This window comes from Pseudopipra pipra, chromosome 18, assembly GCF_036250125.1.
Source record: "Pseudopipra pipra isolate bDixPip1 chromosome 18, bDixPip1.hap1, whole genome shotgun sequence".
NCBI classification, from domain to species: Eukaryota; Metazoa; Chordata; class Aves; order Passeriformes; family Pipridae; genus Pseudopipra; species Pseudopipra pipra.
This window is the reverse complement of record NC_087566.1, coordinates 14,746,580-14,771,679: the sequence shown is the minus strand read 5'-3', so window position 1 is coordinate 14,771,679 and position 25,100 is coordinate 14,746,580. Positions and strand designations below refer to the sequence as shown.

Sequence of the window (25,100 nt, the reverse complement as noted above, 5' to 3'; positions counted from 1 at the left end):
AATAAAGTGCTGGGAATTTCAAGTGTTTAGGATGAGCCATTCACAGGATCTGGCAGATTTCAGACCCGAGGGAATGTCATGAAGCTGAGTCAAGAGAGGTTTAGGTTGGATATCAGAAAACGTTTCTTCCCCCCGGAGTGTGATCGGGCACTGGAACAGGCTCCCCAGGGCAGTGGTAACAGCACCGGGCCTGTCTGCGTTCAAGAAGCGTTTGGACAACGCTCTCAGGCACATGGTGTGATTTTGGGTGTCCCGCACAGGGCCAGGACTTGGACTCGATGATCCTGATGGGTCCGTTCCAACTCAGCATATTCTGTGAGCGCTGAGCACCGGGAGAGCTCGGGGAAGCGGCGTCCCTGGGAAACACCTTTCTGCTGCTTTCAGCCCTTCTCTGATGGCAGATGGTGCGGGGAAGAGGGGCCCCAGAAGCTGTCCTCAGACAAATCTCTCGCCCGTCCGTCCGTCCGTCCGTCCGTCCGTCCGTCCGTCCGTCCCGCGGCACCGGGACGCGCGCGCTCCATCCCCGCGTTCCAGACGTGTTTCTGGCCCCGCCCCGGAGGCCCCGCCCCGCGCGGCCCTGAGGGCCGTCAGCGCTGCCCGCCGGTCCCGCCCCGCCGCCTCAGCGGGCGCCGCCATGGCGCGGGCACCGGGGCCGTCCGCCGCTCCCCTCGGCGCCTTCCTCAGGGACTTCCCGGCCCCGCTGGGCCCGGGCGAGCCGCTGCCCTGGAGCTCCGCGGGGAGCGGCGCCCTGAGCAGGGCCGAGGTTCCCGGCGCGCTGGCCGAGCGGGCGAGGAGCCTGTTGGGCGGCAGGTGAGGGGGCGGCGGTGCGGGCGGGGGGCTCCGGCCGGGCTCTCCCAGGGGGCAGCGCCGGCAGCGGGCGGGAGCCAGCGGGGCCGCCCCGCCGCGGCAGGTGCAGGAGCGGGAGGCGCTTCCTCCTGACGCGAGGCCCGCCTGAAGCGGGGGAGAGCCCCCGGCGTCTCCCAGGGAACGTTACCTTTGGAGACTTATTTGTTTATTTATTACTACCCTCCTTATTGCTTTTTGTGACTGTTAACAGCGTGCTTCTGTCACAGGCCTGCCGCCCCGGCCCCGTGCCTTTATAATATTATTTGCGTGTGCGCTTCGGAAATATTCCTCTGCCGCTCCCGGTGCAGGAGGGATTCAATTACAAGCCTGCAATTATCGCGATGGGGCGATTCTTGTGGTGGAAGTACCAATAGCGGGAATTCAAGCCCCTAAGGGCACCTGTGTGGGTCTGCTTGAAAGTCTGGGAGGGAGTCTGTGAACTGCAGCCTCGCAGGGCTGTCAGGGGTAAGAAGCAAAGCAGCTACAAGGGTATTCAGCTCCTCGGCCCTTCTGAGGCCTGGGGAATGGGATGTGCTTGTGTGGGTTTCTCGAGTGGATGTTTTCTCAAAACTTCAGGAGTGTAGTCACACCACTGCTGGAACACACAGCTGCTCATCAGTAGTGTCATCCCCTGACTTTGGGAGACACCTCTTATAACCTTCACCCTGAATGGTTTACACTTTAACACTGCTAAGAATTTGGATGTGACTTACTTTTGGCAAATTACTGCTTCATCGAGTACAAGTTGTCTCGATCCAACCTCTTGTCTGCTTATACCCTTCTTTCTTTCTGAAGCACTTGAGCAGTAGGGCCTGTGCATTCCAGGTTTTACGAAGTTCCTACCACAGTCTGCTTCATTCACCTGTTTGTAAGAGTCAATAACAGGGATAGTGGGTGGTCTAAAAGAATCTTAGTGGTGGTCTGACTGTGCTGTGGTAATGGGAGTGTGAAGTCAGGGAGTGAAGGGGGACTAGTTCTGGTTAGGTATATGCTGAATGTTACCTGGTTACTAGTGGAATTTGATAGATAGAAAACATGGTTTGAATTACTTGTCTCTTTAACTACCATTTGGTGAGTTTATAAACACCAGATAGATTTTTGTTGTTGTTGTTGTTGAAAGTGTATACGTCATTTTTAAATATTTAAATTGCCTTAAACAATCAAGTTACTCCTTTGCTTTATATTACAGAGATGCTTCGGAACATAATATCACTCAGTTAAATGGTATGCCTAAACCTGAAGATAAGAAATGCATACAAAAAAATATGATTTTTTTTAAGCTGTAGTTTAAAAAGACCGAGATGATTATTGCATTACTTAGTTGTGCTTTGACTAAATTGCTCTTGAACAAAACACAGCTGTCGGATTCCCCTGTGAAACTGCAAATTCACTGCATGTACTGAATCTTTGAACTCTGTAGAGCAAGAGTGGTTCCGGGTGAGTGCTTTAAAGAGCAGGGTAATGGCAGTCTTGAACAAATACTTATCACATGGCAACCCCTCTGCCACGTGGGCCAGTTCTTTAAGAGAGGAGGGTATGCAGCTCTAGAGTTATGGGATATGTTATTCAAACGTATGTAGTGATTTAAAAATCAGTATTTCTGAGTTACATATCTGTTAACATTCTCTTGTGCTCTTAGTGGGCACAGCAACAAGGGGAAACACGAGAGACATGCTGGTTATGCAGTGCTTTCACCTCACCTATCGCTCCCCGTGTTTACACAGCAGAGCCTGCCAGTGTCAGAAGCTGCATTTTTCACATACCTGCCCTGCAGCCAGTTCAGGTTACACAGCCTGTTTTGTGGAGCTGCCCAAGTCCTCAGCTGGCAACAGAAAAAAAGGGAAAGATAGCTAAAGAAAGGAAAGCAGAATATAAATTCAGCAATCTACTTACTTATCCTTCTTTTCACAAAATGTATTGAAAACAAGAAATAGATGTGGAAAGTATTTTTATGAATTCTCATGGCTGGCTGCAGGCAGCTCCATGTGTGAAGCCATGTGTTTGGGTATAGTGTAGTATACCTGAAGTGTCAAATATAGGGATCCCCACAGAATTACAGCTCAGTTTTGGACTCCTGTGACAATGAGAAACCCCATTTTGCAGATGCAGAAAGGCTGCATTTTCCTGTTGGGTAGGCTAAGTTCTTATGTGTGCAGCAAAAGACTGGTACAGCCTAAGGCCAAGCCAGAAATCTGGTGTTTTGAAATTGCCGGCCTTCTTCTCATAAACTGTGTAATTAGGAACTAAAACTGAAGTCTGATTGTGTGAGAAATTGCCAAACATTACATTTTCTTTCCCATGTTTGGTACTGTGGATCAACTCAAAATGCAGTTTTGAAGATTAAATAAACTTTTCGGTTGATGTGAATCCCTGAAATCCTCAATAAAATAGATGAGGGAATAGTAAGGGGATAAGAGAAAGAAGGATGTTGAAGATTTTAAAAAATGGGAAAATTAAGGGAGGAGATGACACTTAGAAGACTGTATAAAGTTGTTGAAGATGCAGAAGTGGTGCCAGATTAGTGACCTCATGAGGGGTCACTGTAGTTTAGATCCAGTGATCTCCTGTTGCAGGCTGTGACAGCAGCATCCCAAACACATGGGTGGCAGCTCAATGGAAAATACTCGCCTTCAAATATCACAGTGTTGATCTAAGAGGTTTAACACTATGGAGATGTTATTGGATGTATCTCACTGACTGCTGGCATTGATGCTTGTCCTGTATTTCCTCAGTGTACTTCCTTCATTTCTCTAACACTCCAGCATCACAGAATGTACTTTACATGGTGATTAGCAAGGATGAAGGATTTCTCTGTAGATCAAAGCGTTATTGGGAATCAAGTTTGACACACAGTTCTGCTGTTCTGCTTCTCATTTCTGTGTTGTCAGGTACTTCATTCACATGTGCACAGATGTGTGGGTCATGCCCTGAAGGGCCTGAGCTAATATCCTTGGCTCATGAGGTAACATATGGTGATGTTAAGCTTGTTCTTCCAGTTGCTTGAAGGCACAAACCTCTGTGTCTTTGCAATGAGGAACATTGTTTCTCCACTACTGCTCAGGATTGCTGTTGAGAAGAGAATGGGCAAAGGAATAACATCAATGAGGTCCAACAAGGAGTCTCTGAGTGCTGTTGCTTCTCTAAGGCTGCACACATCTCTTTACATGGAAGCAGTTGGATACCTCAGACTAACCCTCCTGAATGTCTGTCCTAATCTAAAATGAATTATTTTAACAAACTTCTCCAAACTCAGCTACCATGGCCAAACACCAGCCAAGACAGCAAACCTCTTTTGCTCCCTGGCAGGCCTTGTGCTTAAATCACTTATCTAGTGAAGCTTTGCAGTATTCTGCTTCAAATAATTCATTTAAATCAATGGAACTGCCTGCTCCTAACTGCAGTACATAACCTGCCCCAATTTTTCAGAATTTTTAGTGATCTTGTTTTGCAGAATTTTAATTAACATACACTTTTGGGTGAGAGCTGTGTGTTCTAACAGTCTGTGGAAACAGATCGATGTGACTGAATAGTCCATTAGTTACTTACAGAGCTTTAGAAATCAACCTGAAACATTCCTGACTTGCACTGGAACAGAACATGAGATAAAATCAGACCCCCAAATATAGAAATTTCTTCTTCCCCTTGGTAGGACCTGAAACTTGTATGGCCATCCCGTGACATATCTGTGGAACAATGTGAAATTCCTGTAGCCTTCCTGTTTGAGGAGCTTTGCTACAATAGCAAACAGTTGGGAGACTTGAGCTTCCCGTTCTGCCCCCTCCCAAAGGATCTGCTGTGTTGCCTCAGCATCCTGTTTTGTGTCTGTGTTTTACACTGTAGCACTCACACCCAAGGTGTGGTCCTAGCATCTTTATTTTCAGCATTTCCCTTCTTTTAGAGTAGTTAATTCAGCAATTCTGATATTTTGATGTTTTGATGTTTGTACGTGATGTAAGCATGAAGAGGGAGAAAAGAAATTTTATCTTGCTTCTTATTTCCCCAGTCTCTTCTTAAAACTCTTTTTAGTTCTTTCCTCTGTGAAAACTACTAATCCCGTTTACTGTGACCCCCGCTTTTAATAAATACTTCCTTATTCCTAATTTGTACTATTTAGTGTAATGTATTAATACTTCTCATTGCTGGGAACATGTTTGCAGTGTCACTGTTCACTTCAGACAAGACAGTGAATGTTAGGTGGGATTGCCTGCAAACAAACCTTCTAGTTTCCATGGAACCAGTTGTGCTCCATAGCAGAAGCAAATGTGGGTTTATCAGAAACAACCTGCTTTGGAACACCAGCTCTCTCACTGGTTTGTGATTAACAATGTTACAGTTTTTCGTAGCTTTGGTAAAGTTAATGTGTAAGAGGAATGTGGCACGTCTACTATTTATTAGTTAATTGGGCAAAGGGTTAACAAACTGGCTCTAGTAATATTGGGTGGTGACCAAAACTAGCTTGTGTTCTGTTGTGTGTGGTTTGTCCACTGCTGCTGCTAAAGCTGATGGCAGGATCATACACAGCTTGGGAGAAATGATGTGCAGCCCACACTGTACATGTGTCTGGATAGTAAAGGTTTTGGCAGCTCTGTCCTACCTTCAACAGTACAGAGAGGCTGGATAAACTGTTAATTTTGTGATCAATGTGTGTTTCCTAATTCAAAACTCTCAGGGAGTTTTCCCAGTTACAAGATACTCCCAATAGTAATTTTGTGAAAGAATCACTTTGCTTTTAAAAAAAAAAGCATGTGGGTGGGGACACCTGCAATTCAAGAAAGAAAAGACTTGATGAAATGCTAAAAAAAAAAAAAGATCAAATTCATAACAATGAGGAAACTTTCAGGGCTGGCTTGCTGATGTTTAAATCAGTTTCTTTGGTTCTACTTGGAAAACTGAAATTGTCTTCCAAAGCTTTCATATTTTGCTCTCGTAACATTTGTGAAACACCCTTTCTGTTGTTGTTTGAATTGGATATCAAAATAAGAAATACCCAATTTTGAAACAACATGTTTAGGGCTTAATTGACAAGTGGCTTTTGTGGAATTAAACCTCTCCCGTTCTGCTGTGTGGTTTTTCTTCCTGCTGAGAATGAAATGGAAGTAGCAGGTGACTCTCTGTTGCACATTTTCTATAAAAACTGTTCCATGATGACTGAAGGGCCTGAACAGATGGATTCTGGATTCTAAAGCTGCTGCTTCTCATAGTTTCATAAGAAAAGCTGAAAAAGCCCTGCTTCGTGTAAACATAAGAGATGGAAATTCTCTGTGTGGCATTGTTTATGTATTTGTTTTGATTCCATCTTGTTCATCTCCTTTAAAGACCTAATGTCATTAACACAAGAAACAACTTCCTGGGCATTTTAGGATGTCAGATGTTCTCTCCTCGATGGATGGAGATATAGATAGATAGATAGATAGATAGATAGATAGATAGATAGATTTTTGTACTTTCCTAGTCACCATCACCCTGGGAACTGTGAGTGCTGCTCTAATAAATACTAATGCTGCTTGAGTGGAAACATTCTGTAGTTGATTATAAGAATAAAAAGAGAGAGGGAAATAAAAGTAGCAGATTGGGGAGAAAATAGTGAATACAAGCAGCTTTTGTTTATGAGAAACCTTGTGACCTGCTATTATTTTGGCAGTATGAGAGGATCTTTCACTTGCTAGAGAACTGCTGGCATTTGCAGATCTGCTCTAAACCCACTGCTGATAGAGCTGTAACGTGCTAGAAACACACACTGAGTCCACAGTGACTTTGCTTTACTGGCAGAGTTGTGCCGTGTGTGATCTTCTGCTGTTAGAGAGCCTCTGTAGCAAATAAGAGCGCAAACGTCTCGTCCCTCAAGTGTACAGCAGCTGCAGCTGACTGACTGACAAGCTTGTGCCAGCAGATATAGCACTTCTTTTTCCCTAACATATGCATGTATATGCATATGCACACTGAGAGGAGAAGAGGCTCATACAGTGGTGTTCTGGCCTGCAGTGCCACTACTGCTTTGTTGCCATGACTTTGGTAATAATATCTAGACACATCATCATGTAACTTTTTTTTTTTTTTTTTTTTTGTAATTTGAAAGATGACAAGTGATCAATACTTGGCCAATACAGTTGGTAATCTCTTGTGCTTTGCTTTCTATGAACAGATTTCTTGACAATACTGTGGGAGAACGTGTGTATTTGGGATGGGAGGATCTGAATTCTTTTCCTTCCGAAAAGAAAAAAAAAATGCAGAAGGCTTTGTGTTAACACAGGGTGTTTGGCCTGTCCTGGAGAGGCTTGTGCCACCCTCCACCAGGTGACATAGAGCTCAGATCTCTGCCCTTTATTGGTATAAGTCTTGCTTTACTCTTTAACTTACCACTTACTTGGATTTTTGAAATGAGGCTTGTATTTTACCCTGAGTGGCTGGAGGATATGAACTCCATGCTCCAGCCCCTGCCAATCTGGCTTCAGCTGCTGGTGAAGCTACCATGCCTCATCTACACTGTTACGACATGCTTTAATTCTTTTTTAATATTTTTTTTTGTGGTCAAAACACACCCTTTTTGTTAGCAAAGAAATAGCCTGTGGCAAAGAAATTTAAAGTCTGTTTGCTACCAGCCTGTGCTGGGGCTGGGTAATTAGTATTGTATGTGCCACAGAAAGGGGGCTGACACATGCTTCTTCTAAGACTCTCTTAAGGTAACATCCTTTGCACATAACACACCCCACCAGCTGCCCTCTTCTTCCCAACACATTTGCTTTCCCTCTTAGGAAACAGCTACAGTATTCCTTCTGAATCAGGAAGATTAAATTATGCTTGGTTCAGCTCATCACCAGGGTGTCTTGGGCTTCTTCGAAAGGAAGATTTTAACAATACGTGACATTCTTCTTTGCTTACAGAAAAGGTTTGAAGTCTGATATAGTGGTTGTAGTGGACTTCTACTTTTGCCCTTGTTGCTGTAGGCACTGTGGCTGCTTCCAGATACTCTCCAGCCAAGTGAGACCTTGTAGCCCTCAACTAAAGCAGCGTTTCTTACTCTTTTTTAATCACATATTTTGTTAACTCTTGAAGTCTCTGACTTAGAGGATGAAATTAGAACTGGTCAACACTGAACCTGAATGGAAGATGCCATTCCTTGGAGCTCCATTTACCTGAACTGGAGTAAAAAACAGTCTTACCAATATGGTAGTGCTATAAAAAAACTTACAAAGAAATCACAAATATGTTCTGTTCAGAATTGACATTGACAAAAGATAAAGGTCTGAAAAATGACCCTACCTATTTAGTTCAGTGTGTCAGAATCAACTGTTCCATGTTGTTGCTGACTGCATGGCAAAATCCCAATAAACAAGCATTTTTTTATAGATTTGCAGAACTATGGAGGAGGAGGAAATGCACAGGAAGCAAAGCTGAATGAAGTGTATCAGTACTGAGGAATCTCTGAATTTCCTTTTTAGGAGCTGGGTGGCAACTGGAAAAAGTTGAAGGATGTGACATAATAACTTGTAAACTTTTTCTTTGTTACAGGCATCCTGTAAACAGAGGTTTATACAGGACTTGTGAATTATAGCACTTAGGAGGTTGCCTGTTGTTTAAGCTGCTTTTTATGGACCCAGTTCTGCAAGTCAGGACTCTGGAAAGCATAAATCTATGAAGTTTAAAATCAAAGTAATAAGCCCTCTTCTGATGCTGAACTGGAAACCCAAGCTAGATTTGATTTTTTTTTTTTTTTAGTTCCAGCATAGCAGAGAAATCCTGAAGATGACGAAGCTGTGGCTCTCACTGTGCATTTACATTCATAGCTGCTTCACTTAATGTTTTTTTTCTCTGCTCCTGGAGCTGAAACCTGCTTTGACTAAAGCTTCTGACTTTCAGCAGCGTCAGCTACACATTTGACATTGTTTGTTGGGCTTATTTTTTCATATTCCTTTCTTTTTCTCCTATACAAACAAAAACAGGAAGCAGGATTTTGGGGGAGGGGGGAGTTGACATATCCCTTTTGGATGTATTTCTTGCCTGACCTTTTAAAAGGATGTCTATCAGTGTCAGTGATTATAAGCAGGCATTGTTACTTTAACTAGGCTAGGAAAGGAATGACTCCCCTAAACTTATTAGCCTTTAAAAAGAAATAAAAGCCACTTTCTGTTTTCCCTTGATGTGACATGACTGCAGCTAGCACTGAAAGGGCTGCAAACACATTGCCATCTATTTGAAGTACCGAAATAACTCATTAAAGGAGGTCGTCAGTGCCACAGAACGCGGAGCATAAAGCAGGGCTGTGTTAGCAGCCTGCTGACTAACACAATGCTTTCTGTTTGCTGCCACGGGAGGTACTCGTACAGGGCTGGGAGGATGTGACAAGGCCTCTCTTTCAGAAACACAATGGCAAAATGCATTTCGGCTTGTTGTCACTGAGGTCTGAAACCTCGCAGTCTTCCCCTCCCTGCCCTGCTGTACACACACAAACCAGTCATCGCTGTGCAACATCTGCACACACCAGTTGCTTCCTCCATTTCATCCTCTGCAGCAAACCAGTTTTATGCAGGACTTTCGGACTGTTTCCTGGCAAAACAATATCTCCTCCTTGACTTGCTGCAGGTGCCCTAATGTGGTATTTGCTTTGGTTGTATAATTTGATATTTTGTGGGGAATCAAACACTCCATGAACAATGGATAAAATGCTTTTTATGGATGTTCACTGTGCTCATAGAAAATGGGTGGAATTTGTGTTAGGTACTGTAGTTGTTAGTGCTTGCCATGGGAATATAGTGAATATAAGAGAGTTATTTTCTAGTAACCCCATTTTAAAGTTGGATGGGACTTACTTGTTTACAGGTTCGAAGGCATTGTAGCAATTGTGTGCTTTCTATAAAGCTTGAATAAAGCATTCAGTATGCAGGAGGGGGTGAGTAGATTGTGTAGCATTATTGTCTTCTAGATGCTTACCCAAAAGCTTCACCTGACTCACAAGTTTGGAATCTCTTCTTGTCCTAGTCCCCAGTGCAGACTCTTTGCACCTTCTTCCTGGGTGATTTCTCTGAGGAGCTTACAGGGAGGAGAGGACGAGGGCTGTAGGTTAGGTTAGCCCTAAGCAGGACTTGTCTTGTGAAGAGGAGTCCGAAGTAACCTTTTTGGAGACTTGCATGTACCACAATACAGAGGTCTTGATACTGTGGGACTGCAAACAAGAAACACTGTGTAGTGAGTAAAAACAAAGTGTTTGTGTTCAGAGGCTGGAATTGAAGGTAGCAGTTCCCATTTGAGAGCTCAAGAGAAGGAGGTACCATCTGTGACTGGAGTGTGAGGAAACAGTTTGAAAATGTGATTCATATGCTTCTTCCTCTTTGCATTCTTGAGAAAGCAGTTGTCTAACTAAGGATCTTACTAAAGATTTGTATGCATAAATATTGAACATATGGTTTCCTCTACTAGTTTACTAACGAAGTTGGAATTACTGTGTGTAAGTTCTCTAATTTCTGAGGTCACCAGCCATACACAGTGAGGTTTTAGCTCATTTTAAACTAATGCACTCTTTTGCTTTCCCTTCCTTTTCTTGCCAGCAGAGGTGTTTCACCACTTCTTGCAGCATCGTTGATCCATGCTGCTGTTGATGAAGTTCTGCAAACAGACTTGACTGAATTTAAGCTGCAAAATGTGGAAACAGAGGGAGAAGGAGATGAGGAAAGGTTCACCTGTAAGTATACTCTTTCACTCTTTCCATCTGTGGTTTTCCCAGAGGCTGTCTGTCAGAAGACCTCAGTGTTTTGAAATGTTTCCCAGATTATTTGGTTAGGCTGCCTGGCAAGCAGCAGTGAGCAGAACTTTATTTGCTTCTGCTGGGTATCTGTGGGATGAAAGGAAGCTGTGCTAGTTTTGTGGGCAACATGCAAATGCGATGTCTGGAGCCCTGGACTGATCGTGTGGGTTGGCTTTCTGCAAAAGGAAGAGAGTGCCCTTTTCTCATTGGTAGGCTGACCTTAGCTAAGACTCCTATGTGTTGACAGTGGCATCTTCACAGCTGCTGATATGCAGCCACGCCAACACCTTAAATTCATCCGTATAAACCATCTTGCTTCTGTCTTGGGAACCAGATTTTGGGACCTCTAGCGTTCCACAACTTGAACATCCTGAAACTCCAGATTTTTCTCTTGGCAAGTTTCTCAATAGTCACTGGCCTTATCGATGATTTCTTCTCTTGCCACCCTCCCTATATTCTCAGACTTCCTTGTTGTTTCAGTGGATGTGGTTCAGTAGGACATAAACCAACCCAAAGCCAGGCTAATGCTTTCTCAACCCTTGTGTCCAAGACAACAGCAATATCATCTTGAAGGCTTTTCTGAACACTTGATTATTTCCTTTTCTTTTTTTTTTTTCAGTAGGGAGAAACTCCTACCACTATATCTTATTAATTTTACTTACATAATGATAACATTTATGTCTAATATGCCAGACTGACTTTTGGGTCTCTTTACGATTTTGTACCTACTTGATACGCCTCTGTTTTGAAAGAGAACTAGCAAGTAATGAAGCTGCTATTATCCTTGATGTCATCCTAGTTACCATTGCAACTTCCTCTCAGGACCCCATTTTCATTCTTGCAGAGCCTGTACAGGCAGAGCGCTGGATGTGTATATGTAGCTGTAAGGAAAGAAATTTGAAGGAAAGACAGGCCAAAAGATGAGGTAATGTAGGAACCCAGGGCACAGCAGTGACTGTTTTGTCTTTGTGCTGTCAGTGCTGGATGGGGAGCCGCTGCAGCGCTGCTTCTTTAACAAGCTTCGGGACATTTGCTCCGAGTGGCACAAGCAGTTGCCATCACTGAGACCCCTGGAGCGGTTCCTGCTTGTTTCCATTCACGCCATCCGTAACGCTCGACGGAAAATGGAGGATCGCCACGTTCTGCTCCCGGAGTTCAACCAGCTGTTTGGGTTATCAGTAAGTCTGGACACGGCTGGGGAGGCCAGTTGGGTAGCTTTTCAGCACTGCTGTAAATACAATGGCCTAGTGATTGATGGCCTGTGAAATGGCAAAGATTTGTTGCCACAAGTTATTTATCATGTCTGTGCTGGAGCAGGGACTTAGTGACTCAGATTGCTGGGGGCCAACTACTGCCCTGATAAAGAAGTGATATAGGGAGGATCTTGTGACTTTGGGTTTCATGTCATGAGTGATACAGGGAGATGGGAAGTTCATCTAGTGTTATGTTGCTGGAGTTACAATGTTCTAGTGACTGACACAACTTAGATATTTATTGAGAGCAGCCCTGGGGAGAAGGACCTGGGGTGCTGGATGAGAAGCTCAGAGTGACCCGGTGGCGTGTACCTGCTACCCGTAGAGCCAAACGTGCCCTGGGCTGCATCCAAAGCAGCATGGGCAGCAGGTCAAGGGAGGGTATTCTGCCCTTCTGCTCTGTCTTTGTGACACCCCACCTGAAGTGCTGCATCCAGCTCTGGGACCCACAACAAAAAAATGAGATGGACCTGCTGGAGTGAGTCCAGAGGAGGCCAAAAAGGTGATGAGAGTGCAGGAGCACTTCTGCTGTGAAGACAGGTTGAGACAGCTGGGGTTGGTCAGCCTGGAGAAGAGAAGATTCTGGGGAGCCCTTTGAGCACCTTCCAGGGTCTAAAGGGTTACGGGAGAGGGGCTTTTTACAAGGCATGTAGTGACAAGAAAAGGAGGAGTGGTTTTAAACTGAAAGAGTGCAGATTGACTTGAGATGTTAAGAAGAAATTCTTTCCTGTGAGGGTGGGCAGGCCCTGGCACAGGTTGCTCAGAGAAGCTGTGGCTGCCCCATCCCTGAATGTGTTCAAGGCCACGTTGGATGGGGCTTGGAGCAACCTGGTCTGGTGGTAGGTGTCTCTGTCCATGGCAGAGGGGCTGGAATGAGACCATATGGTCCCTTCCAACCCAAACCATTCGGTGACATTAAGAACAGAAGAGGGGAGAACAGCAGTTGTATAAGTACCATAAATACCAATTAATGAAACTGCTGTAGGACTACATAACCAGCCATCTGCTGTTTCAATTCCAGGTTATGTTCAAGGGCATTAAGTGACTACCAGTAAACAAAGAAAAGCAATTCCCTTGCAAAGTACCCATTTTATCCATTTTGTACATGTGTAAACGGATTTAAATTGCTGTTTGTGTGAAAGAAAGCCCAGAATAAAGAATCTTTGCTTGTTGGTACCAGTCTGCAAGCTGTATTGTTTTTGAACATGAACGTGTCTTCTCCTCTCTCCTTCCCTGCAAAAGGATGATGTTGACCGTGCTTACTTTGCGGTATTTGATGGCCACGGTGGAGTGGATGCTGCCAATTACTCAGCAACCCATTTACATGTAAATGTTGGGTTACATGAAGAGATTGTTAAGAATCCAGCTGAGGCCTTGAAATGCTCTTTCCAGAAAACAGATGAAATGTTTCTTTTCAAAGCCAAAAGAGAGGTGAGTGGGTAGAGATTAATTCCATTGTATTTAAGTAACACTGAGAACTGTTGGACAACGTGGTATTATCCAGAAAATTCTGACAGTACGGTTTCTTTGAATCACCGGCTTCTTTATGAAATTATGCTACATGTAAAGGTTTTCTTTGATCAACTCATTTCTTGTTTTGAAGAAAATCAAAATGACAGTGCTTGAAAGTTCAAGATGAGTAATTTAAAAGAGGTGTTAAAGTGGTTTAAATGGTTCTGACATACCAGTTATTTGAGAGAACACTGCTGCCTCTTTGCCTAAATTGGGGAGCCTCTAGATGTTCTATTTTTCTACCTCTTATCTGGAAAAGATATTTTGCTCTTCCTTATAATATGGGCACTATCTTCCTCTTTCCTGTGCCACCATTAGTGTCACAGGTGCTTGTAAGTGAAAAAAGAGTTCTATTATTTAAATCAGACTCTTCAGTTCATTAAACTTATTGATCAGCTTTGAATCAAGTTGGTATGATGAACATTCTTTGTTCAAATCTATGTAGTGGGAGGATGGTTTATTACACAATTTGAGAACTCTTTTATTATGGTGGTATATGGAAGTATTCATGGTTAATCTGTCACTTAGGTACAAAAGAGGGACCAGCATCTCCAGGAGGTCTGAATCACTTATCTAGGACAGTTAGATTCTTTCCTTTGTTGACATTCTTATTTAAATACCCAAGGATAAAGGGATGTATGTGGAGCAAGGTGTCTGTAGTTTCTAGTGTTAGAGTGGAAGATGTGAAAGGGTTTGGAGAGACCTGTGTGTGTTTGTGTTCATAATACTGAAATTCAGATCCTCTTGCTTTTCTATATCTCTGTGTTTTAAACAATAGAGCTCTTATTCTCCTAGATCAGTTTTGGAATTAATAGCAGAGAAGGAAGAACATAACAGAGGTCCTAATAACCACGTGCATGCTAGAAAATATGTTTATAAACAGTTTATTTCAACTTTGTCTATGATCTTGTACCTTTTTTTCATGTACCTGAATTAGGATTGGCAGGTCTACTCTGCTGCCTTTAGTGTGATTAAACCTAAGTTTACTGTATTGCCATATATCCTAGTAGGGCATGTTGAGTGTTCACCAGACATCCCTGTTTCCTTCTGTAGAAGCTGCGGAGTGGCACAACAGGGGTGTCTGCGTTGATTGTAGGGAACAAGCTGCACATAGCATGGCTGGGGGACTCACAGGTGATGCTGGTGCAGCAAGGAAAAGCTGTGACATTAATGGAACCTCACAAACCAGAAAGAGAAGTAAGTCTGACTGGTTAATTTTTCTCCTAAATGTGTGTTGTCACAATCTCTCGTGAAACCTTTTGGAATCAAGCCTTGTTAAGTGTTTGGTGCTTTAAATAATTACATATATTGTATGAGAGGATCTGGAGAATGAACAAATTTTTTTTGCGTACACTCCTGTGTCTTGACAAGGTGATTCCTACACCTTGGCTGCTTGAAAGTACTGATGGTACTGGTAGTCCTGACTTCAGTTCCTGCTCAGACTGTCTGTTTGAAATTTGTAGTAATTAAAGACTTTTACAGGATATTTGTGTGTGTGTGTGAATTTAAATTTGCCTATTTCAAAATAACTTACTATTTTGAGATTAATAGCTATTTAAAATGTTATCATAATGCAAGTCTTTCATAGTATGCAGTACTGCCAATGAAAAGCTAACACTAATCTACTGACCTAACTGGCTTAAAGTGTATTGCATTTCCTATCTGTTTTGAATAGCCAGATATTTTATTACATGAAATTGGATGGGGACCTTGCAAGTTTAGCTGGCATTGCATGACCCTTTGCCTTCATTGCATAAATATTTGTAATAACTGAGTAGTTAAAGAAGTATCAAGGCAAATGCTATTGTTACTTTACCTACTTATCTTGTATTTCATTCCAAATATATTTACCCAATTGCTGTATGAGATGGCAAGAAGTGTCAGGAAAGAGTACTCATCCATGTGGGAAAGATCATGACAATACAGAAACGTAAGAATTCTGCTTTTTTGTGGCCAGGCCATAGCATGGTTGGGAAGAATTGGCCCTATGTGCATGTTTCTGCAGTAGATTCTGCTATGTGTGCTTACTGTATTCACAGTAGAAATACAGAAGCTGAAACAGCATAAAAAAATGTATTCCACTGTTTTTCAGGATGAGAGAGCACGGATTGAGACTCTGGGTGGCTGTGTAACCTACATGGACTGCTGGAGGGTTAATGGTACCCTGGCTGTTTCCAGAGCAATTGGTAAGAAAAACCATAAGAATTAGTAAATGTCAGATTATATTTGATTGAAATACACCACCCGAGATTGCAAATGGTATTTTGCTCAGCATCAACCACATAATAAACGACTCTTACTGTCTTTCCCATAAGGCAAACTATAGGACTTATTTTACATACTAGCCATGATAATCCTAATTCTTTTCTACATCTAAGCTTTTTACTTCTTATAAATGCCTTTGATACTGTGGTGTTTTATAGTAGTTTGACAAATGTGTTGCATTTAATTTGTAAAAGTGGATGAAGCAATAAATGTTTATCTATTCTTCTTTACGTGCCCGAATATCTGCTTTTTGGGGGAGTTTGTCCACTTTAATATGAATGTATCTTTCTCCTTGACTGTGGATCTTTCTCTTTCAAATCACACATATCCAGCAATTTAGAGTATTTTAATTTTAGTATTCCAGAATCTTATTAAATAAGCTTACTTTGCTATTAACCGATTAGGACAAAAAAGAGAAAAAACCATGGGCACTACAGTAGATAACTGTAATGTATGAGTGGAAGCAAATTAGTATAAATTTGCATTAATACTATTTGGGTCAGTAGCAACCCATATTTACTAAGTATGTCCATATAAAACTGATGAACTAAACACAGATTCTGATGACATTGTACTGTATACTGTATAGCTAAGAAAAATCTTATTTTCATAGCATGCTAAAGGCTGTATAAGAGGCACACCTGCAAAATGAAGGCCTTACCATCTCCTTGCACAAATATATTTCTGAGAGAAAAAAACGTAGTAATAATTTCTTTAGTTTCCCTGCAAAATTAGGAAAGCATAAATTAAAGCAACCCACTGGATTTAGGTAGATTCCAAGTGTTCCGAAGACAAAGGTCTTCCATGCTTATTCCATGGCTTTTGACTACTCTTATCCTGCATCAGGTACCTCTGGAATATGATCTGGCTGTCCTTGAGGACGGTAAAAGCGATTGGTGGGTGAAGACGTGCCTGTTTACATTTGAAGTAATAAAGCCTTTGTTTTGGTTGCTTGTCTCAGGTGACATATGCCAGAAGCCCTATATCTCTGGGGATGCAGATGGAGATTCCTTTGAGCTGACTGGTTCAGAAGATTACTTGCTCCTGGCCTGTGATGGATTCTTTGATGCCATCAAGCCCTATGAGGTTGTAGACTTGGTCCTGGAGCACTTAATGCAGACCAAAGGAGAGGGGCTCAAAGCAGCAGAAAGACTGGTGGCTGCTGCCAAGGAGAACGGATCCAGTGACAACATCACTGTTCTAGTGGTGTTCTTGAGGCATCCCCAGGACATCTTGGCAGACTGTCTCAGAGACCCGAAGAGCCTTGGGGCTGCTGCTGATGCTCAGAGCTCGCCCTTTAATTTCCTCGGCTGCAAGCCAGCAGCCACACAGTGACAGAGTCTGTTTAGTCCAGAATGGTCAGATAAATTCACATAAGGAACTACTTTCCACTGAAGAAGCCTCTAATACAGTAGGCAAAATGTATCAGGAAAAATGACAAATGGACAAACATGGAACAGAAAGGCAAGGCCCTTTTTACTATGTTCCCATTTGTCTTTTCCTTCCTTCCTTCCTTCCTTCCTCCTCCCTTCAAAAAACACTGAGCAGACGTGGAGGTTTGTACAGTTATTTCATCTCTGGGAGCAGACACTAAAGTGTGTCCCAGGGCTGCTGGTCATATATCCCTCTACCTTGGAAGTGGTAAGAAACCATAATATGTATAAGCTAATGGGTAAGAATACCTGTTTATGAATTCTGAGTGAAAATTTAAATTAGTGCTTAGAAAGAACACTGTATGTTGTATTTAATTGTAATGTTACTTTGGAGGTTGGAGGGGAGAAGCTGTTCCCATCACAGAAAACTTCCTCCTGTGTGTGTTCTGTAGGAACACGCTTGTTGTGTGAGGGACTGGGTGACCAGAGTGCTGTGTAAGGTGCTTTTGGTTTGTACCAAAGATGATATTACAAGAATGGTGCAGCCTCTTTATTCAAACAGAAACATTTAATTTTGTGTGTATGGAGAGCAGAAAATGAAAACTGGATGCTCCAGAAAAAGAGCAGGAAAGCTAACTAGAAAAATCCCAGGGAAAATGGTAGAAAATGAACTGCTTTCTGTGGTGCTCTGGTTTATAAACTGGAATCTGATATTTAACTGCAGTGGATTATTCTCCCTAACAAACATGCTTTATTGGCTGTTTGGCAACCTGAAAAGAAAGGACCCCTCAGGTTGTATTTGAGAGAGATCTTTACAGTACGTGTGCTCAAGCAGGTAAATGTGCTCTTCCTGCCACTATTTTGTGTACTATAACAAAGGAGAATTTTATTTTTATTGTAAGTGGCTTTTTAATTTTCTGAACTTTACAGTTGGAGGAATGTTTTGCAGTGTTACTTTATTTTGTTGTGGTTTTTATTTAAACTGGAATTTTAAAGATGGCTCTGTGTTTATTATCTGGTATAAAAAAACTGACTACCCTCAAGTGCCTTAAATATTTCACCCAAGGATTGCTGGCTGCCTATCACATGATAAGCTAGCTTTTACTGTTTTTAAAATGTGACTTTTTTATTTCAGTAATGCACTTAAATGTTTCAGTTTTGTGAATTATCGTAGTAGTAACTAGGCTTCAAGAAAACATGTCTTTCATTGTTGCCAAATGTTGTGGTTTAAGCTTCACTTGAATTACTCCCTGCCCAGTGCAAAAAGCTGTAGTGAGTTAATCATAAAGTAACAATCTGACTCACCATGCCTTTCATTTAAAAACAAGTAACTTCTGACCTTCACAAGAAAATTCAGTAACACAAACTAGAAACAGTTTAGTAACAGTTTTTATTAATACATACTTAATTTGGCCTTACTTCCTGAACCTTTGGAGTCTAGATAACTTTCTAAGGAACTGTGAAGCTCAGAGGATGTAAGAGTCTTAATGAGTGTGGAAGGTGTTGCACAGCTGTTCCATTCATTCCGTGCTAGAGCCTCTGGTTGTGTTGTGTCTTGCCTGGCTCGCGGGACTCAGCAAGATCTGAAGGCTCAATGGTAAATTTGTTATTAATTTCAGTGTCTAAACAAAAAGCATTTTGCATCTAGCAGCAAGATTGTAAGCCTAACTTAGAAGCACATGTTATTGCAACATGCCAGTCCTGTTGATTAAAATATGTTGAACATTAATGTTGCTTAGGGAGGAAATTTAGGTAGAAGGGATGGCTCAAGGGAAGAACAGAGCAGCATTGGTTGTGTTCCCAGTGTCTCTGGATCATTGACTGGTGTGGAGCAATGCAGTGACCCGAGTGAGCTGAGGTTTTTGCTGGAATGCTACAGATGATCTTGTGGTTTAATGTAGGAACTGCTCAGTTCCTCAATGAGCTACTCTCTCGTGACACAGCAGCTGAGAGAGTGACTGCCTTGTTTCGCTATGCGACAACGGGAGCTTTTCCTCTGAAAAGGATGGGAGCAGTTTTCCATCCTACATTTTGGTGTCCTGAAATGTGTGGGGAAGGCTTTCTGTGATGGCAGCCTGGGAGGGTGGGTATCAGTTTTTGTAGTGAACCTACTTCAGTTAAGAAAACCCTTTGTAGTAATCCCTTTGGATTTATCGTCTCATCTCTCTTTGATTTCTAACCCAGATATTCAATGTCATGCTAAATTCTGATGACCACTAGTGCCTCTTGGTGTCTTGGAAATAGTTCTCAGTATTAATATGGTAAGAATCACACAGAATTGTTTGATTTCATTGCTATCTGAGGTTTATCAGGAGAGGGGGAAGCTATTGTATTCATGAAGGGAGGTGTGAAGTGTTGGTAAGTTCATAGTATGGTTTAATAGTTTCTGAAATTTGCCAGACTTCCTCAAAGATGGAGGGGACTGAACAAGCCAAATTCTTTGTGGTGATCCTTTTATTTCGACCTTTTCTGGGCAGATTTGCATTAGGATGGATACTTACAGCTTTGTGAGAATGTCCTTTGTTGTTTCAAATTTGATAATTTTTGTTTTATGGGAGCTAAGTGAAATGGGCCTTTAGAAAGCTGTCTGTAGCAATCAAAAAATCCAATTCTCAAGCTGTGCCCTAGGGAAAAAATTCTACATTCTGTGAAGCTGTTCCCTTATATAAGTGTATTCATTCTGAATGACTTAGTGCCTCATTTCTTTGAGATGTCTTTGGGTACTCATACAGATTGCAATGTGGATTAAAAGTATTCCATTTTCAGAGACTTCTTACTAACTTTAAAAAGTCTGGTCAGGTCTGCAGGTGTTGTAATGGGTCAAAAATCGCATCAGTGGAATAAATAAGTCTTTAAGTATCATTTACAGGAAAATCCCAAATGCAGTTTTGGGGGAAAATAGATTTTGGTGATGTCTTATCTATTCTTGACAGCCTGATCAAAACCTATGGAAACTTGTTGGGGTTTTTTTGTTTGTTTTATTTTAAACTAAAAAAAAAAATTCAATTTGATGTTGAAAGTATGACACAGGATGCAAATATGGATTTTGGAAGTGCACTTCTAAAATGATCATCAGGATGGTCTTATTCTTGGGATGGCAATGATACAAGAAATCAATTTTGGTTTCACTTTTCATTTTGATATCACTTGTAGAAGCCACAGTCTCTAATGCACAATACTGTTACAAGGAAAACCACTAGTATGGGTGGTGAGGAGAGAGGGGAAGGAGCTCTAGCAGAAGGTATGAAATTGAACCAAATAGTTCAAAATATGGAATGATGCTGTATGTTGAATTTGCAGTACTAAACTACTGTTACCTTTTCTTATCTTTTCTCTTAAAGCTTCTTGGATTTCTGGTGTTGACTGTTCTGTTTTTCTTCCCTCCTATATCTAAAAATAAGATCTAATTTTGGTGAGAGAATGCTCTGGCCTCTCTGGGCCTTCCCAGTGCCATCTACAATATATTAGTAGTTGTCCACCAGTATCAAATCAGCTAATGACAAATTGAGTAATTTGTGCATTTTTCATGTTGTCTTTCTGATGGGCCTTCAACAAAAGCAGTTCTTGAGTGTAGCCAAAACCTTTGAGGCCGTAGAAGTTAGCTGAAGGATTCAAGACAAACGTTCCATGAAAAATGAAAGTATTTTCATGTCTTACTAAGCTCAAAATGAACATCTGCTGCTGCATTTTAGCACCCGGCATAAGAAAAATTGCTCTTCAAAGGAGCCTGCATTTGTAAAACCAAGCACAGTTAAATTCTTGTGTTGCTTGATTGGAAACTGGCTTTTGTCATTTTGTGGGTATTCAGTATCTCTTTAGCTTATGGGTAAATCATACTTCTACCTTCCCTTCCTTGCCTTGTCTTCTCCTACAGAGGCACATACCTAAGGCAGTGAAATCTTCTGGGTCTGACACAGACAAGATTAAAATTTTACAAGTGACATTTGTTGGGGGGGGGTTCATTTTGGCTTTTTTTTCCCCTCAAGATATGATAGAAATGCAGGCAAATTTTTAGAACAGAGATTAAGTAAAATCCACCCTCTGAGTGATGGAGGAGTGAGAGACAGGAATGCATTTAAGTATTATTAATGCCTATTTTAAAAAGGAAGTGGGCTGGAAAATGGAGCTACAAATGTCAGTTCTTTAAAGCAAAATACCAGTGCTTGAAAGAATTAGAAACACACCCATTAAAAAGGCAGAACTCAGCTGAGGCAACTCTATCTTCAAACAGCCAAGGGAGGAATCACACTGACAGTGTCTGAGGTGACTTACTGTGACCCCTCAGCACTGCCTTGGAAGCAAATGCTACTAAATGGATTTTTCCAGGCATCCTCCCATGTAAAGTGGTGCTGAGAGGGAGCATCCAGGGTCTGCAGCTCCTGCTCACTGCAAGTGCTGCTGTGAGGAAACACCCTGGGGTGTGTCCGTGAGCTCTGGAGGATGAGTAATTGGGCAGGGAGTGGTTACAGGAGAGTTGGCAGTTGAATAGTGTTAATCACAGTGATGACTTTAATAGCATTTAATAGACACTTATCTGAATTCAGAGTCAGATGCAATACTGCTCTTTTAAAAACAATTTCCAATGCCACTAACTTTCTGTCATGAAGAGCCACTAAAATTTCCATTTTTCTGTTGGATGTTGGGAAAAGTGCTTCTCTTGCTTTTTCAGCTCTGGAGATAAGTTGTCTGTCTGCACTAGAAAACCCATTTTCAGTTGATAACTTAAAGCAACTGTTTGGGGTTGAAGATTCCCTCCCAGGCAATGCCTTAAAAACTAACAAAAAGGTGTTTCCAAAATAGGTGGCTGAGGAACACGGGTATTTGTAAATGGTAACCAGCAAATACCCTCAACCTATATAGGGCATAATCAGTAAAGTCTAAATTAGTATTCCAGCTTCACTCTTTGTATAAGTTTGACTCTGTTGGGTAAATTACTCGTATTCTTGCAGATGCAGGTACTGAGTGCACAGTACCAGCCAGGGTCTATTCTAGTCTTATAGTACTGAAGTATCAAGCAAATGCTTTAGGGAGAAGGTGGGGGGATGTTAGCCACAACAGAGCAGATTGCAGATGATTCATGGATAATTTAGCTCTAGTTAAGCCTGAATTAAATTTCACTGCTTAGTTCTATTACTGTCCCTTTTGCAATTCGACCTTCAGACAAAATCCTACTAGGAAGAAGTGCTCCATTCCCCTTTCTGAAGAGCAAACCTTCCTGATGAGCAAAATGCCATCCAGGAAGGGCTGGAGAAGGAGAAAAATGAGCTTTTAAATGTGTGCAAACCTTCCCAATCTACATGAAGTCATGTATTCTTCCTAAACACAAGTTTATAGCAGGTCTGGTTGCATTTGAACAGTGCTGAAAAGCAGTGGGGTTTCTGCCAAGCTCATCATAACCTTTCAAACAGCACCAAAACCAAGAGCTGGTCCTCTCCACGTTACTAAATTGAGCCTCTAAACCAGCCAGCCCTGTGGAGTATTTGTTTTGCAGCATTGACAGCTCTGAACTAAGCCAGACACTTTCTGCATGTGTTTTGATTGGTTTTAATATATTTCTTGGGGTTTATTTTATCTAAAGCTATTTTTATTGTTATCAGTCATGTCAGCTGAAAAGTAATCAAATGGAAACATGAAGGAGCGACTGGACCTCTGAACACCTGTCTGCCATAGACACTTATTAAAATACTGCCTTAAAATGAGCTGGTAGGTTCTTGTGATAGATAACCTTATCTCTGGATGGAACAGGAAACCAAAATCTTACAGAGAATCACTTAAGCCTTTATTTTGGTGTGACCCCTCAGAGCCTGAACACTCACAAGCTGTTCAGTGTCCCTGGTTTAATGTGTTTTCCAAGCTGTTGCTGATGCACACAAAAATAAACAAGAGCCAGCTGTGTTGGCCATGTAGAAAATTTAGTGAGATGCAGCTTTTGTTAAAAAGAAGAGGACAAAATCAATAGGAAAAGAAATGTTTTCAGGCTTCTTGGAGTGCAAACAATGGAATAAAAAAAGCAGCCTTGGAGAACTGGCAGTGCACTGTCTGCTGAAAACCACTGCTTTAAGCAAATGAATTTGGCTGCTTTGTAACATCTGCTTTATTTTGATAACAAACTCCTCTCAGTCAGAGTTTTATGTCTTATTGTGTGCTTTTAGTCTGAAGAGAGAAGATACATTCAGCTCCTTAGGAAGTTGAATATATCTCTGCTTTGTGACTAGTTAGATTATGATTATTGATTACTAATTGCCAGGGGACATTAATATATGAAGTACTGAACTTGTTAATGATTAAATGGTTCTGAATTTCCATGCACAGGAACTTCATTGGTCCTTCCTGATCTATCGTGTCGCTTCTTGAAGTTAATTATCACTTTTGAGGCAATACATTAGGCATGTGGAAGGTTTGTTGCTTTGGCAAATGGAGCTGGAAGGTGTGACCATCATTCCCTTTAGGAACTATTTATCCTTTTATCTAAGCAATGATAGTTCTTTTTGGATGTCCAAGGATAAAGAGATAATAGCTAGGGAACTAGACTGATCCTATGGGGAGTTTCTCAGGGCAATAAAATACTGTGATTTCCTTTTTTTCATGCTGCCCTTTTGAACTTTGTTAAAAGGTATTCTGCTGAATATTGGATGATTAATGCTGCTTTTTTCCCCCCCTTTTTCTTTCTTTTAATCTTTTTTTTTCCTTTCACCTTGTTTAATAATAGCAAGATATTTGTTTTATTGTGGGTTAAAAGTTTATACTGGCCTCTTTTTTGTCAGTATTAAGTTTTAACTCTAAGTACTTTTAACTTAATGACTTCAACTACTTTCAACTTCCTCTTCTGAAAGTCTGTTCTGCTCTGTCTCCTTATTCTCTTCCCGATTTTCTCTCTTCTATCTTTTATGTCCTTTTACATTGTCATACCCTAGCCCCTCTCACTACCATGGTGCTTCTTAGACTGTAAACTCTGTTAGCTGTTAAGTTAGTTTAGTTGCCATTTTATAATTTTAATTTCATCTGTGTCCATAGGGAACGTGGTCCGATTTTTGGAGGCCTGCAACACCAACCAGAGTGTAAACAGTGCTATGTCAGCTAGGAAGATAAGAGACTACAATAGCTGTTGTGTCTTTGGCATGGACCAGTATTGGATGTCTAAAAAGAAAATTCTGTTATTTGCATATTACTCCATAGGAATACTTAAGCTTATTTCAGGTAACAGTAGTTCTCATCCTGATTACAGGACTTCAGAAACGTTCTTGTCTCTGTATTTCCCTGTTCCTGCAGATTGTTTTCAAACATTTGCACTGTTTAGAGTGGGGGAAAAGCTTTCTGACTTCCTTCACCTCCTCAGCTCTCTCTCTCTCACCCCAGCTGGCCAAGCAGACAGGCTGGTAACAGAGCACGTCCCACGGCTCGTCGGCCCTTCAGTCAGTGTCATTCTTCAGGGTCTGCTCTGTAAGGTAATGTCAGTCCTGGGCTTATGTAGTGGTAAGTTAGACCTCTGTGACTACTCCTGCTGACTTAAAAAATATGTGTTCTTATCAGTATTAAAATAGTACAAAAGCAGAGCTGTTGCTTTAGGCACATTTCTTGCCACTGTGTTGGTTAACGAACCTTGAATGAAAGTAAGAGGGCCAGGGGCTCTGAAATAGGAGCTGTTAGCCAAGTGTTGTAGAATCATAGTCCTTATTTATTTTGTATGCTAATCTGCACTTGTGACTCTGAGCAGAAAAGCTGCAGTACAGCAGGTTTTATAAGCTGTGGCTTAACCAGTTATCTAGTCTCTTAAAACTGATTTAAACTGACTGGTTTTATGCGCAGGTCAGAACCCTGTTGTCACTGAGCATTAAATGCTGTGCATATTGTACTTCCATTTACATGGATTGTTCTAATAGTGCTTGTGTGTATTATGCTACATTGCCATATTTTTTTATATATGTATGTATTGCATGAGGTTTAATTGGGATTTTTTGTATTGTCACTTTTGTATTCACACAGTGCCTCATGTATCTATTTGCATATTGCAAGAAATTGTTTCAAAGCAGTGATTGGAAACAGGTGGGGATAAGAACTCACCACTGTAGGATCTGATGTTTCTGAAGTATTAATAAAGTATAGTGATTCAAA

General features: G+C 41.5%; 1 protein-coding gene across 2 annotated transcripts; it reads left to right on the top strand.

Moving 5' to 3' along the window:
* Window positions 1-604: 604 nt before the first annotated feature.
* PPM1F (protein phosphatase, Mg2+/Mn2+ dependent 1F) lies at window positions 605-25,100 on the top strand. Of its 2 annotated transcripts, XR_010435132.1 has the most exons (8): window positions 605-810; window positions 10,392-10,522; window positions 11,564-11,763; window positions 13,081-13,269; window positions 14,404-14,547; window positions 15,443-15,536; window positions 16,577-17,079; window positions 24,003-25,100. XR_010435132.1 is itself a non-coding variant. In XM_064675345.1 (7 exons), the coding sequence occupies exons 1-7, from the start codon at window positions 635-637 to the stop codon at window positions 16,948-16,950; spliced, it is 1,308 nt and encodes a 435-aa protein (XP_064531415.1). In that variant the 5' UTR covers window positions 605-634; the 3' UTR covers window positions 16,951-25,100. The 2 variants fall into 2 exon arrangements, 1 of the variants encoding a protein (XP_064531415.1); XM_064675345.1 differs by having other exon boundaries at window positions 16,577-25,100.

Bases quoted from the DNA above. Each gene is read 5' to 3' on its own strand.
- PPM1F (XM_064675345.1), top strand. From the start codon at position 635: ATGGCGCGGGCACCGGGGCCGTCCGCCGCTCCCCTCGGCGCCTTCCTC. The intron at 811-10,391 runs GTGAGGGGGCGG...TCTTGCCAGCAG, and splicing joins AGGAGCCTGTTGGGCGGCAG to AGGTGTTTCACCACTTCTTG. The intron at 10,523-11,563 runs GTAAGTATACTC...TTGTGCTGTCAG, and splicing joins AGATGAGGAAAGGTTCACCT to TGCTGGATGGGGAGCCGCTG.